The following is a 12,694-nucleotide window of genomic DNA, read 5'->3' as shown; positions in this document are numbered from 1 at the left end:
CATAACAAGTACTTTTTTGATCATTTTGATACCAAAACCTTTGTAGTTTCATTACATTTTGAATTCCAGACTTTTTTACTTTTAGTATTTCTACATTGCAGATTGTTACTTTTACTTAAAGGTGAAAGCCACCCATGTTCAATACTTTACACTACAAACCCCAAAATCAATCCTCCAGTTCTAGGCAACACAGAAGGGGAACTTTTTATTTTATTTTTTTATTTCCACACAACTCCTCTAAGGTATATTAATAATGACATACAGTTCAATATTGAAAATGTGTGGTTCTCCCCCTTTAAGTAAAGAACGTGAGTACTGTCCTCAGCATTCTGATCGTCTCACGTTGTCATGAACGTGACGCTGATCTTATCATCCTGACAGGAGCGTTCTATCACTATCAGTCCCCTCCATCTAGCATTCAGAAACAGAAACATACAGTCTATCAGTGCTCTTCATCTAGCATTCATCTACAGAAACATACAGTCTATCAGTCCCCTCCATCTAGCATTCAGAAACAGAAACTCACAGTCTATCAGTGCTCTCCATCTAGCATTCAGAAACATAAACCAGAGCTGCTTAAGCAGTGTTGCAAAGTTGGCAGACACTTTCTGCTGAAAACATTTGTTGTGCATAATGCATTTATAACCTTTTCCAAAGTGCTACATTGAGCAATACATTCAAAACACACATTCAGACTGACAGCAGATGAAACCATGCAAGACACCGACCTGCTCTTCCATCTGTTGTTTCTTATCCTAAACTCAGTTTCTTGCTGTTTATTTTCTATATCAGTTAATTTGACTCATGTCATGTGACACCAGTACTGTATTCTGTGGTGTGTTTCATAACCTTCAGAACTGCTGTCATCTCTTTTGCTAGTAAATCCTTATAGTGAGTTTAACTCTGAGAGTGTACACTTACAGTTAGTTTAACTCTGAGAGTGTACACTTACAGTTAGTTTAACTCTGAGAGTGTACACTTACAGTTAGTTTAACTCTGAGAGTGTACACTTACAGTTAGTTTAACTCTGAGAGTGTACGCTTACAGTTAGTTTAACTCTGAGAGTGTACACTTACAGTTAGTTTAACTCTGAGAGTGTACACTTACAGTCTTACAGAGCCGTATTCCATGGACCCCACTGTATAGAACCAGTGGTGTGGACCAGTGTTTCTCAACCACTGGTCCTGGGGACCTTTGGTGTGCCCCTGAGAAGGGTCAAGTGTGCCCCTTGAAACTGCTTGATCTGCTGTTTTCACTACTGTTGTGCGACAGCCTTGTATGATGAAGCAGAGCTTTACTTTGCGAAGAAACGTACAAATTTGAAACTTGGAGATACAAGGTTTCTTCCCGACAGTGACGATATTTACACCTCCGTATTATGTTGGTGTGACCATGGATTCTTGGAACATGAAAAGTGTGTCCATGCAGAAAAAAGGTTGAGAAACACTGGTGTAGTCGCTCACTGTCTAGTCTCGCGAGGCCAGACTGGCATACAGTCTGGCAAACGGAAATAGAAACGATGAGTGCGAGATAGAGCGGATGTGACATTTCTGGGGCCGTTATTTCGTCTTTCTCTGGTGTTATTGGTGTCACCTCCATGATGTTTTCAAACGTTTTCTTAAACTATACACTCATAACAAGAATAGGCCGCTCGAATGACTTTGTCTGAGCTTTTGTGTTTCTGTTATGTTTCCAATGGGACTACAGTTCATTATAATGACTCTGTCTGTGCTAGTGTGTTTCTGTTATGTTTCCAATGGGACTACAGTTCAGTGCAGCAGCGGCTACTTCCGATACTCGCCGTTCGGGAGCTGCCGTTCCAGACTCTATATAGCATTCAGAGATTGTGGAATAGTTGTCTGGCTAAGAGAGACTACTCACTGTCAGTCATCCAGGAGTGTAGTGGACACAGTGACTATGAATGTAGCGCTAACTGACCAGCGGCCAGTCTGCGTTGGTAGTGGACAGGCAGGTCAGAGATGGGCACAAAGTACAAAAAAGTATTTTGAGGAGAAAAAAAAAGTTCAGTACTTGATCTAATACTGATCAGGATACTGTCACCAATACAGTTATACCAGTAAGACTCCCTAAATCGGGAGATAAGCGACCCTCAGGTCGCATGTAAAAATCGGCCTGATGGTGGCGCTAAATGTGACAGATCCATGTTGATGACATGACTCTAGACGTACACAGTATGTCTTTCAGGGCAGAATCAGGGCAGACTCTGTAGGAGCAGTGTCCAAAAATGTGTTAGGGTTAGGGTTAGGGTTAGGGTTAGGGTTAGTGGCGGAGATATGAACAGTATCTCCGCCACGGAGATATGAGAAGGGCAAAAGTGTGACGTGTGACGTGTGACTGACAGACTGACAGACAGACTGACAGCCGGTGGAGGTTTTGATAGTAACTGCGACCTGACGGTCGCAACTATCCTGCATGATGACAGTATCCTGGTAAGTATTTCACATAGTATTTTTAATTTGTATTTCAAATCCTTTGTTGTATTTTGTGCCTCATCTCAGCAAGTATAGTGACTCTGTAGGACAGGGGTTTTCAAAATGAATGACGGGGCACACTGGGGTGACGGGGCACCCTGGGGTGCCGTGACGGCAGTCCAAGGGTGCCGCGAGATCATTGATAATATTTGGAATTTATTTGGAAACTTGAAAAAATATTTAAAGCTGTGTAAGTTGCTCAACTAGTGGTCAGAGCTGTATAGCAAACCACGGTCGCGTCCGCGTCTTTCGGCCGTTTTTACGCCGCGGACCGGGCCTCTCGCCACCGCGTCCGCCTGCAGCTCACCGAGATCTATCTTTAGAGGGGTCCGGTGCGTTCAGGCATTCCGGAGAAACTGACTCCTTCACCCGAGTATGTTGTTGTTATGTTGAGGCAAGCTACTTCCTGAGAAGTCAGCAAGATGCGCCTGTGATTGGCCGGTAGTGTACCATGTGTTTATGATCGGCGATATGATTGGTCAACGTATACACATGATGCAGATGACGTCATTTTGCCGCGTAATTCTCCCCCCCTCACGGCTCATAGAAAACATATAAAGAGAAGGGGTTCTAAAACTTTAGCGATTTAACAGTTAGGACAATTTTAAGATTTGTTTTATAAAAAAAGTTACATGGTATAACTTTAATATCATTTTAAAGTTGAAGTACAAAGTTATTTTCAGTCAGTTCTAACCAAAATGGCTGTTATCTCAACGTTTTCCTCGCAACATAATCACTAAAATATTGTCACTGTCGGGCAGAAACCTTGAATCTCCAAGTTTCAAATGTGTACGTCTTTTGGTAAAGCAAAGCCCTGCTTCATCATACAAGACTGTCGCACAAAACTAGTGAAAACAGCAGATCTACAAGCACACTGTGTGCTTGTAGATCTGCTGTTTTCACTAGTTTAGTACATTTTATAGATGATAAACACAAAATGAACGGTTTTGGACATACAAGGTTTCCACCCGACAACGACGATATGCTATAAATATAAGGTGCTGGGAGTGAAAATTATAATGTAGGGGTGCCTCGGATTAAAAACAATATTTATGGGGTGACCTGAGACAAAAAGGTTTGGGAACCCCTGTTGTAGGAAGGTAGGACTAACTCACCAGTGGTCAGTCTGCAGTAGGACTAACTCACCAGTGGTCAGTAGGACTAACTCACCAGTGGTCAGTAGGACTAACTCACCAGTGGTCAGTCTGCAGTAGGACTAACTCACCAGTCAGTCTGCAGTAGGACTAACTCACCAGTGGTCAGTAGGACTAACTCACCAGCGGTCAGTAGGACTAACTCACCAGTGGTCAGTAGGACTAACTCACCAGCGGTCAGTAGGACTAACTCACCAGCAGTCAGTCTGCAGTAGGACTAACTCACCAGCGGTCAGTAGGACTAACTCACCAGCGGTCAGTAGGACTAACTCACCAGCGGTCAGTAGGACTAACTCACCAGCGGTCAGTCTGCAGTAGGTCATCCAGGACTCATCGTAGGTCCAGCAGTGCAGAAGGTAGTGAGCCTGTAGGAAGGTAGGACTAACTCACCAGTGGTCAGTCTGCAGTAGGTCCAGTAGGACTCATCGTAGGTCACACAGTGCAGCAGGTAGTGAGCCTGTAGGAAGGTAGGACTAACTCACCAGTGGTCAGTCTGCAGTAGGTCCAGTAGGACTCATCGTAGGTCACACAGTGCAGCAGGTAGTGAGCCTGTAGGAAGGCGTTGATGGAGCAGAAGATGAAGGAACTCACTACGATGTGCAGAGGAGTTGGACGACCTCTGGTCAGCGGACCGTACACAAAGGTTCTGAACACACACACACACACACACACACACACACACACACACACACACACACACACACACACACACACACACACACACACAGTTTACATAATGAGCTTTAGTTCATAAGACCATATATCTACCGTATACCGGATCTAAAACTGAAGGAAAGAAAAACATGTTCACAAAGAAGAGTATGTTCTTTTTTTATTTCTTCTCACCAGTAAAACTCCCTAATCGGGAGAAAACTATAGAAGGCAATCGTAGCCAATCAGGAGATCCATGTTGATGACATGACTGTAGAGATACAGTGTACCGCTTTGTGTGATTTTAGGCCAAAATCTGTAGGAGCATTGTTCAAAAATGTGTGTAGAAGAGGGCCATGTGAGAAATGAGGGGTTGAGGTTGTGGTTTGCCAGCAGGAGTGTGTGTGCAAGGTTTGGCATGGATCGGGGCAACAGTGGCAGAGATAAGAGTAGGGGCAAAAGTGTGACGTGACGGACAGAGAGACGGACAGCCGGTGGAGCTTTTCTGTCACTCAAAAGTAACAGCAGATCTACAAGCTCGTGTTGAGCCTGTCAGTTTGCTGCTGTTGCTGCTTTTGAATTTGGGAGAACAAAATGAAACATTAAAGTAACAAGCACGTCAATAGAGAACTTAAAGATATTAAGATATTAACATACAGTAAGTACAGTATGGTCGCTGAAACCTCTTAAATCTCTTGTGTTTTAACATCCTATACTTGATCTAACCCTAACTGACTAACCCTAACCCTCACACACAAGCAGCAGATCTACAAGCTCCAGTGACAGGTTTTGAGCTTGTAGATCTGCTGCTTTAGAATTTGGATCCTGAAAAGTAACGGTTTTGATGAAGACGATAAGACGATGCACATGAGAAGGGATGTGCAGAGAATGTTAGAGAGGCAGGGGCTGACATTTCTAAAAGGGCCTTTTGGTGGAAAATATCGGTGCTTGAAACCACACTGAACTAAGCTTAATCAAGTGAATACTGGAGATGTGGCGTAACGGCATGGATTTCTACACACACAGAATTCCATAATATAAGATGCTGCATTCAAGTTCAGGAGAGTTTGGACAAGGCAATTCCAAACTGCCTTCAGGTATGGCATGGAAAGAGGGGCATTTACATTTCTTTCACCATAGTGGAAACTGCATTCATGGTCTGGAGAGGACACTTTTTACAGACGGATAAAAGGGCAGGGGCTCAAGCCCCCTTTGATGTCTATGTGTGCACATGCCTGAACATTATGAGGTATAAGCAAAGTGGTGGTTTAGTGGTTACTATAACCTAGTGTCTTCTCTGCCACCTTTTTCCTGTCTGTACAGGAAGTGCCTTCTCTCTAGCTGCCACCTGTTTCCTGTCTGTACAGGAAGTTCCTTCTCTCTAGCTGCCACCTGTTTCCTGTCTGTACAGGAAGTTCCTTCTCTCTAGCTGACACCTGTTTCCTAGTCTTGCGTAGCCAGACAACTATTCCACAATCTCTGAATGCTATATAGAGTCTGGAACGGCAGCTCCCGAACGGCGAGTATCGGAAGTAGCTGCTGCACTGAACTGTAGTCCCCTGGTAGTCCCATTGGAAACATAACAGAAACACACTAGCACAGACAGAGTCATTATAATGAACTGTAGTCCCATTGGAAACATAACAGAAACACACTAGCACAGACAGAGTCATTCTAATGAACTGTAGTCCCATTGGAAACATAACAGAAACACACCAGCTCAGACAAAGTCATTCGAGCGGCATATTCTTGTTATGGGTGTATAGTTTAAGAAACATTTTAAAACATCATGGAAGTAACACCAACAACACCAGAGAAAGATGAAATAACGCCCCAAAAATGAATGAAAGGAGACTTAACGCTTCCAGTAGGACATGTTATTGCTACTGCACCAAGGGAGCGGTTGCGTCACATCCGCTTTATCTCGCACTCATGGTTTCTATTTCCGTTGCCCCAGACTGTATGCCAGGAGCATTTGCAAATCGCGTTAGGCAACAGTCTGGCCAAGCAAGACTACCTACCGCTGTCTGTATTAAATACATTTATCATCAAGTCTGTCTCAGGCTGGGGTTTCAAGCTCCATCTCTAGAAGGCCTACCAGTGTCCCAATTCTCAAGTTATTTCAAACTTTTTTCAAAACTTTTATCCAGTCTGCTATTTTCGCAGACAGTATAAAAATAGGGCTTAATCTTTTGTAATGAACCGGTAACTTAAATCTACAAAGTAATGCTAACTATAAAGTATTCACATAATTGCAGAACATGTACATTTGTTATTATTGTGAAAAATATCCCCCATATGTAAATTAGAGCATGATTTATGATTTATGGCTATAAAACCTTACAAAAACATTTTTTTGAAAAAAACATTACATTTTCCTCTTATTAGGACTCCTACAACACCTTCTGATTTTTTTTCAATTTTTTATTTCAAGTATTTCTATATTTGGGCCTTAGAGGGTTAAGAGAGTAAAATGAAAAATCTTTGCCTCCGTATGACGCATGCAGGTCCAAACCACACCATATGAGATGTAGTGGAGAAGAGGTATGACGCATGCAAGTCCCAACCACACCATATGCAACTGCTTGCAACATCCAACTACTGCAACCATTCTCCCCAGCGGTGCTGTTGCAATGAGTTGCATTGGTGTTTGGTCTGACTTTAAAACTGTTCTGTTGCAATGAGTTGTGACTTGTTGCATTGCTCTGGTCTGGCCTTACAAGCTTCGTCATTGAGTAATAATGAGTGCATTTACTTAATGAAGCACAGCGTTAGTTTATGTCTGGCCTTACAAGCTTCGTCATTGAGTAATATTGAGTGCATTTACTTAATGAAGCATAGCGTTAGTTTATGTCTGGCCTTACAAGCTTCGTCATTGAGTAATTTTGAGTGCATTTACTTAATGAAGCACAGCGTTAGTTTATGTCTGGCCTTACAAGCTTCGTCATTGAGTAATATTGAGTGCATTTACTTAATGAAGCATAGCGTTAGTTTATGTCTGGCCTTACAAGCTTCGTCATTGAGTAATAATGAGTGCTTTTACTTAATGAAGCACAGGGTTAGTTTATGTCTGGCCTTACAAGCTTCGTCATTGAGTAATAATGAGTGAGTGAATGTACTTAATGAAGCACAGCGTTAGTTTATGTCTGGCCTTACAAGCTTCGTCATTGAGTAATAATGACTTTTTTTCTATTGATTACTCATGCCATGGAGACTAGAGTTCAGTAATATTCTTTTGTATTTGTCACATTGCTAAGACAAAACATTGATTTTAGTCACTTTACCCCCATGTGTATAAATGTATTGTTATCAAATTATTGTCTTATTAGGAATGCAACAAAAACTCAAAAATATTATTGAACTCAAGTCTCCATGGCAAGAGTAATCAATAGAGAAAAAGTCATTTTGGGGGTGAACTACTCCTTTAAGGGGAAATATTTTCATATTCGTGTACCGTAACATGACGTAAATGTAAGGCGTTGTAATTCAGGGTGTTGTGGATCAATAGGTTGTTTACAGAGGAGCCCTGAGGCAAAGGACTGAGAAACACTGGTCTACAGCAGTGGTTCTATAAGTGGGGGGTCTAAATGGACTCATACAAGTCTGTAACTCTGACAGTGTACAAATGGAACCAAATGGACCCCGCCAGGTCCATTTGGTTCCATTTGTACACTGTCAGAGTTACGGGGAGACCTTGACATTTGAAAGCTTGAGAACCATTGGTATACAGTATACATGGACGGCACTCATAATTATACATTTTTTCCACAACAAATGTTGTTTTAAAGACGCAGTGTTTGTGAAACAACCCTAACCCTAACACTAACCCAGCGATCCAGTCTTTCACCACCCCATCCATCAACTACTGGGATAAGATTCACCCCTCCCATAGTTTCCTAACTCATTCATAAGATTCAGCCTCCATAGCAGGGACGTGCTGGGCCCCTGATTCAGCCCGGGAAAAAGAGTCGGAGAGGCCCTCATTGCGCGCTATAGAGAGAGATCTCTCTCTATAGGGCTGCTGCTACTCAAAGATTTGTGACAAAGTGACAAGCCAGTGGGCCAATTACATGAGTTATATTTCGTCGTTGTCGGGTGGAAACCTTGTATGTCCAAAACCGTTTGTTTTGTATTTATCATTTGAAAAAATGATTTAAACTAGTGAAAACAGCCAATCTACAAGCACACAACGCCTCGCAACGCGAGGCGTTGTGTGCTTGTAGATCTGCTGTTTTCACTACTTTAGTGCGACAGCCTTGTATGATGAAGCAGGGCTTTGCTTTGCGAAAAAAATTACAAATTTGAAACTTGGAGATACAAGGTTTCTTTGTTGGCCGCCCAGCCCCCAAAATGGAACGAAGGCCGACATTTTATTTGTATTTTTTTCCTAATGGCCGGCCTGGACCGGCCGGGAATGAACCGGCCGTTTGGGAGTTGTCCCGCTTTTCCCAATGGCCAGCACGTCCCTGCTCCATAGTTTCCTAACTCATTCATGGGTGTGTGGAGAATAACCTTGTGTTCAGAGTTTAACAGACAGGCTGTAAAGCTGACATTCCAAACACATCTCATCATGGAACCATGTCCCCCCCGCTCTTGTAGTCGTCAGCCAGTCGTGACAACATAATCAGGGCGGTACATGTTATTATAATCCCTGTTCGCACTGTGGTGAAGAAAAAAGAGTTGAGCCAGAAGGCAAAGCTCTCTGTCTACCGAGCAATATTTGTTCCTACTCTCACCTATGGTTATGAAGTGTGGGTCATGACCCAAAGTATAAGGTCGCGGAGCACGAACCATTGATTATTCTGTTGTACCTTTGTCTTGAATACTCTCTCTCCATAGTAAAACATTCCATTCTCACTCTGTTCACTCTCCTGTCTTATTTCTGTGTGATGGATTATTGTATCTCATATGGGAATAAGAAGGTGTTGTTGTTTACAAATAATATATTTATCAGTGAGGTTACTGTTCCTTTGGTCTAGAGGTTACGGTACCCTGTTCGCACTGTGGTGAAAAGAGTTGAGTCGTAAGGCAAAGCTCTCTGTCTACTGAGCAATCCTCCTTCCTACTCTCACCTATGGTCATGAAGTGTGGGTCATGACCCAAAGTATAAGGTCGCGGGTGCAAGCGGCCGAAATGAGTGCTTTCTCAGACGGGTGGTTGGTATCTCCCTTAGAGATAGGGTGAGAAGTTCAGTCACCCGAGAGAGACTTGGAGTAGAACCGCTGCTCCTTCACTTGGAAAGGAGTCAGCTTAGGTGGTTGGGGCATCTAGTACGGATGCCCCCCGAGCGCCTTCCTAGGAAGGTCCTCGATGCACGTCCCACTGGGAGGAGACCCCGTGGCAGACCAAAGACCTGATGGAAGGATTATATCTCCAAACTGGCCTGGGAACGCCTCGGTATACTCCCTGAGGGAGTGGAGGAAGTTGCTCAGGATAAGGAAATCTGGAAGTCTCAGTTGGAACTGTTACACCTGCGACCTGATTCCAGATAAGCGGTTGAAGATGGATGGATGGATGGATGGAGCTTGTAGATCTGCTATTTTTAAAAAATCTTGGAAATGTGTGCAAGTCTTTGAATATTTTGACCCGATTCTATCTTCTAAATCCTTCTAAGGTTTTTGAAAAAAACGCATGTTGCTATGATCATTGCATGGTCCTCAAACCTTTTCATGTCAAGGACCCCCAAAATGATATGTATTTGGCCATGGACCCCCATCTGAAAATATTTAGTCCCAGGGACCCCCAGAAGCAAAATGTGTGCTTTGAAAATAAACTGCAATGAACTGGCAGTGGTGGATGAGGTATCTATAGCTTTATATACTGTATGGAGATTCCCCAACCACTGACCTTTGTGAGTGTTAGGTATTTTGTTGTGGTTTATGTGGTTTATATCATCTTTTTATCAATTCATATTGATCACCACCTGACCCTAATATAATGTCATATAATGTCATGTACAGTACACACAAGGTCTGGTAGAAAGGCCTTATCTACTGCCATGGAGCCTGTTCCTAAAACAATGACAATTGTTTTGGTTCAGCTCAGACGGCAAGGACATCTCTTCCCCCAGTAACCTACTGTATATGGACTCTTTGTCTTGTCATTTGTGGACAAGAAACATATCCTATGAATTGTTGAAACGTCATCCACTGACTGACCAAATGACCATACTTATACTCATGTCAAAACATCATTTGTCAGAGAGAGCACGAACCATTGATTATTCTGTTGTACCTTTGTCTTGAATACTCTCTCTCCATAGTAAAACATTCCATTCTCACTCTGATCACTCTCCTGTCTTATTTCTGTGTGATGGATTATTGTATCTCATATGGGAATAAGAAGGTGTTGTTGTTTACAAATAATATATTTATCAGTGAGGTTACTGTTCCTTTGGTCTAGCGGTTACGGTACCTTTGTGCGTAGTGCAGGCAGAATGTCCAGAGCAGCAGGTGTTTTCCCAGGGTGCTGCCAGGCTCCGTGGTGAGCAGCAGGAGGGCGGGCACTAGGACGCAGGGAGCCTCCTGGATCACCCAGGCCAGCCTGGCGGGCAGGAAGGTGGCCCCGCCCCCAGTGCCCACGTAGCGCCCGTAGGGCGTGGTCTCTCTGCTCTGCTTCAGCAGGTACGCCAAGGCACCCGCGATGAAACCCCAGCTCAGGTAGTGGACCAGGACCGCCCGGCACTCCATTGGTTCTGGGGATGGAGGACAGGATCACTTAGTGGACCAGGACCGCCCGGCACTCCATTGGTTCTGGGGATGGAGGATAGGATCACTTAATGGACCAGGACCACCTGGCACTCCATTGGTTCTGATGGGATGGAGGATAGGATCACTTAGTGGACCAGGACCGCCCGGCACTCCATTGGTTCTGGGGATGGAGGACAGGATCACTTAATGGACCAGGACCGCCTGGCACTCCATTGGTTCTGATGGGATGGAGGATAGGATCACTTAATGGACCAGGACCGCCCGGCACTCCATTGGTTCTGGGGATGGAGGACAGGATCACTTAATGGACCAGGACCGCCTGGCACTCCATTGGTTCTGGGGATGGAGGACAGGAACACCTTGAGAAGGTGCTGTGATGGGAGGAGAAGGTGCTGTGATGGGAGGAGAAGGTGCTGTGATGGGAGGACAGGAACACCCTGAGAAGGTGCTGTGATGGGAGGAGAAGGTGCTGTGATGGGAGGAGAAGGTGCTGTGATGGGAGGAGAAGGTGCTGTGATGGGAGGAGAAGGTGCTGTGATGGGAGGAGAAGGTGCTGTGATGGGAGGAGAAGGTGCTGTGATGGGAGGAGAAGGTGCTGTGATGGGAGGACAGGAACACCTTGAGAAGGTGCTGTGATGGGAGGAGAAGGTGCTGTGATGGGAGGAGAAGGTGCTGTGATGGGAGGAGAAGGTGCTGTGATGGGAGGAGAAGGTGCTGTGATGGGAGGACAGGAACACCCTGAGAAGGTGCTGTGATGGGAGGAGAAGGTGCTGTGATGGGAGGAGAAGGTGCTGTGATGGGAGGAGAAGGTGCTGTGATGGGAGGAGAAGGTGCTGTGATGGGAGGAGAAGGTGCTGTGATGGGAGGACAGGAACACCCTGAGAAGGTGCTGTGATGGGAGGATAGGAACACTTTAGAGGTGTAACGATACATTTTAATAGCGATTCGATACATATCACGATACATGGTTAACGATACGATACATGGACGATATTGGTTCATTCATGGTGATACGATACGATTCCATTCAATGATTTAAAATCAATATAGTAACTATTTAGCAAAGACATTAAATCTGTGTGAAAGGTGTGGATAGTGCAGGTTTTTAAGGGAAACATGTATTATTATGGATATAAATAAGTAAACACAGTGATTATCTGCCAAATACATGGACATTGTATATTGACAAACCTGCACCTTGACATGAACCCAGAGATTACACACATTTATCCATAGACCAGTGTAGCTATATGGAAAGGAAAAGTAATTAAACCCCTCCTTTTCATTTTTTCCTTCTTAAAAATGCTAAATATAATGCACAAGTAGGTAGTATCGATACAATCGATTCATTGCACTGCCGATTCGATACGATACAAAATAAAACAAAACAATTCGATTTTAGCTGTTTTCATTTCGATATACTTAAGTTAAAAACGATATTTCGATGCAGTTACTATATCGTTACACCCCTAGAACACTTCATGTCACGACTGTTGTGACCAAAGAAACAGTGTTGATTTCGTCAACTAAAAAACTATGACGAAAAATGTTTGTCGACTGTGTTTTTTTCACTGACGAAAACTAAATAAAAACGAAATAAAAACTAAGCTGTGGTGACTACAAGACTAAATATATTGTCAATTTCGTCAACAAAATAAAAACTAGATGAAAACGTCAGGGAGGGACT

General features: G+C 43.6%; 1 protein-coding gene across 1 annotated transcript in view; it reads right to left on the bottom strand.

Annotated features, from left to right (window-relative positions):
- srd5a2a (steroid-5-alpha-reductase, alpha polypeptide 2a) overlaps positions 1 to 11,940 on the bottom strand; it is a gene marked incomplete at both ends in the record, with an annotated part of 35,772 nt that extends 23,832 nt beyond the window's left edge. Inside the window, 3 exons of the mRNA XM_080722812.1 lie at positions 4,129 to 4,265; positions 10,712 to 10,991; positions 11,367 to 11,940. Coding sequence (XP_080578938.1) covers positions 4,129 to 4,265; positions 10,712 to 10,991; positions 11,367 to 11,940 — 991 coding nt within the window. The remainder of the gene's footprint in view (positions 1 to 4,128; positions 4,266 to 10,711; positions 10,992 to 11,366) is intronic.
- Positions 11,941 to 12,694: the final 754 nt, after the last annotated feature.

The sequence above is a fragment of the Nannobrachium achirus genome (assembly GCF_963921795.1).
Source record: "Nannobrachium achirus genome assembly, chromosome: 3".
NCBI classification, from domain to species: Eukaryota; Metazoa; Chordata; class Actinopteri; order Myctophiformes; family Myctophidae; genus Nannobrachium; species Nannobrachium achirus.
This window is presented reverse-complemented; position numbering and strand designations above follow the sequence as displayed.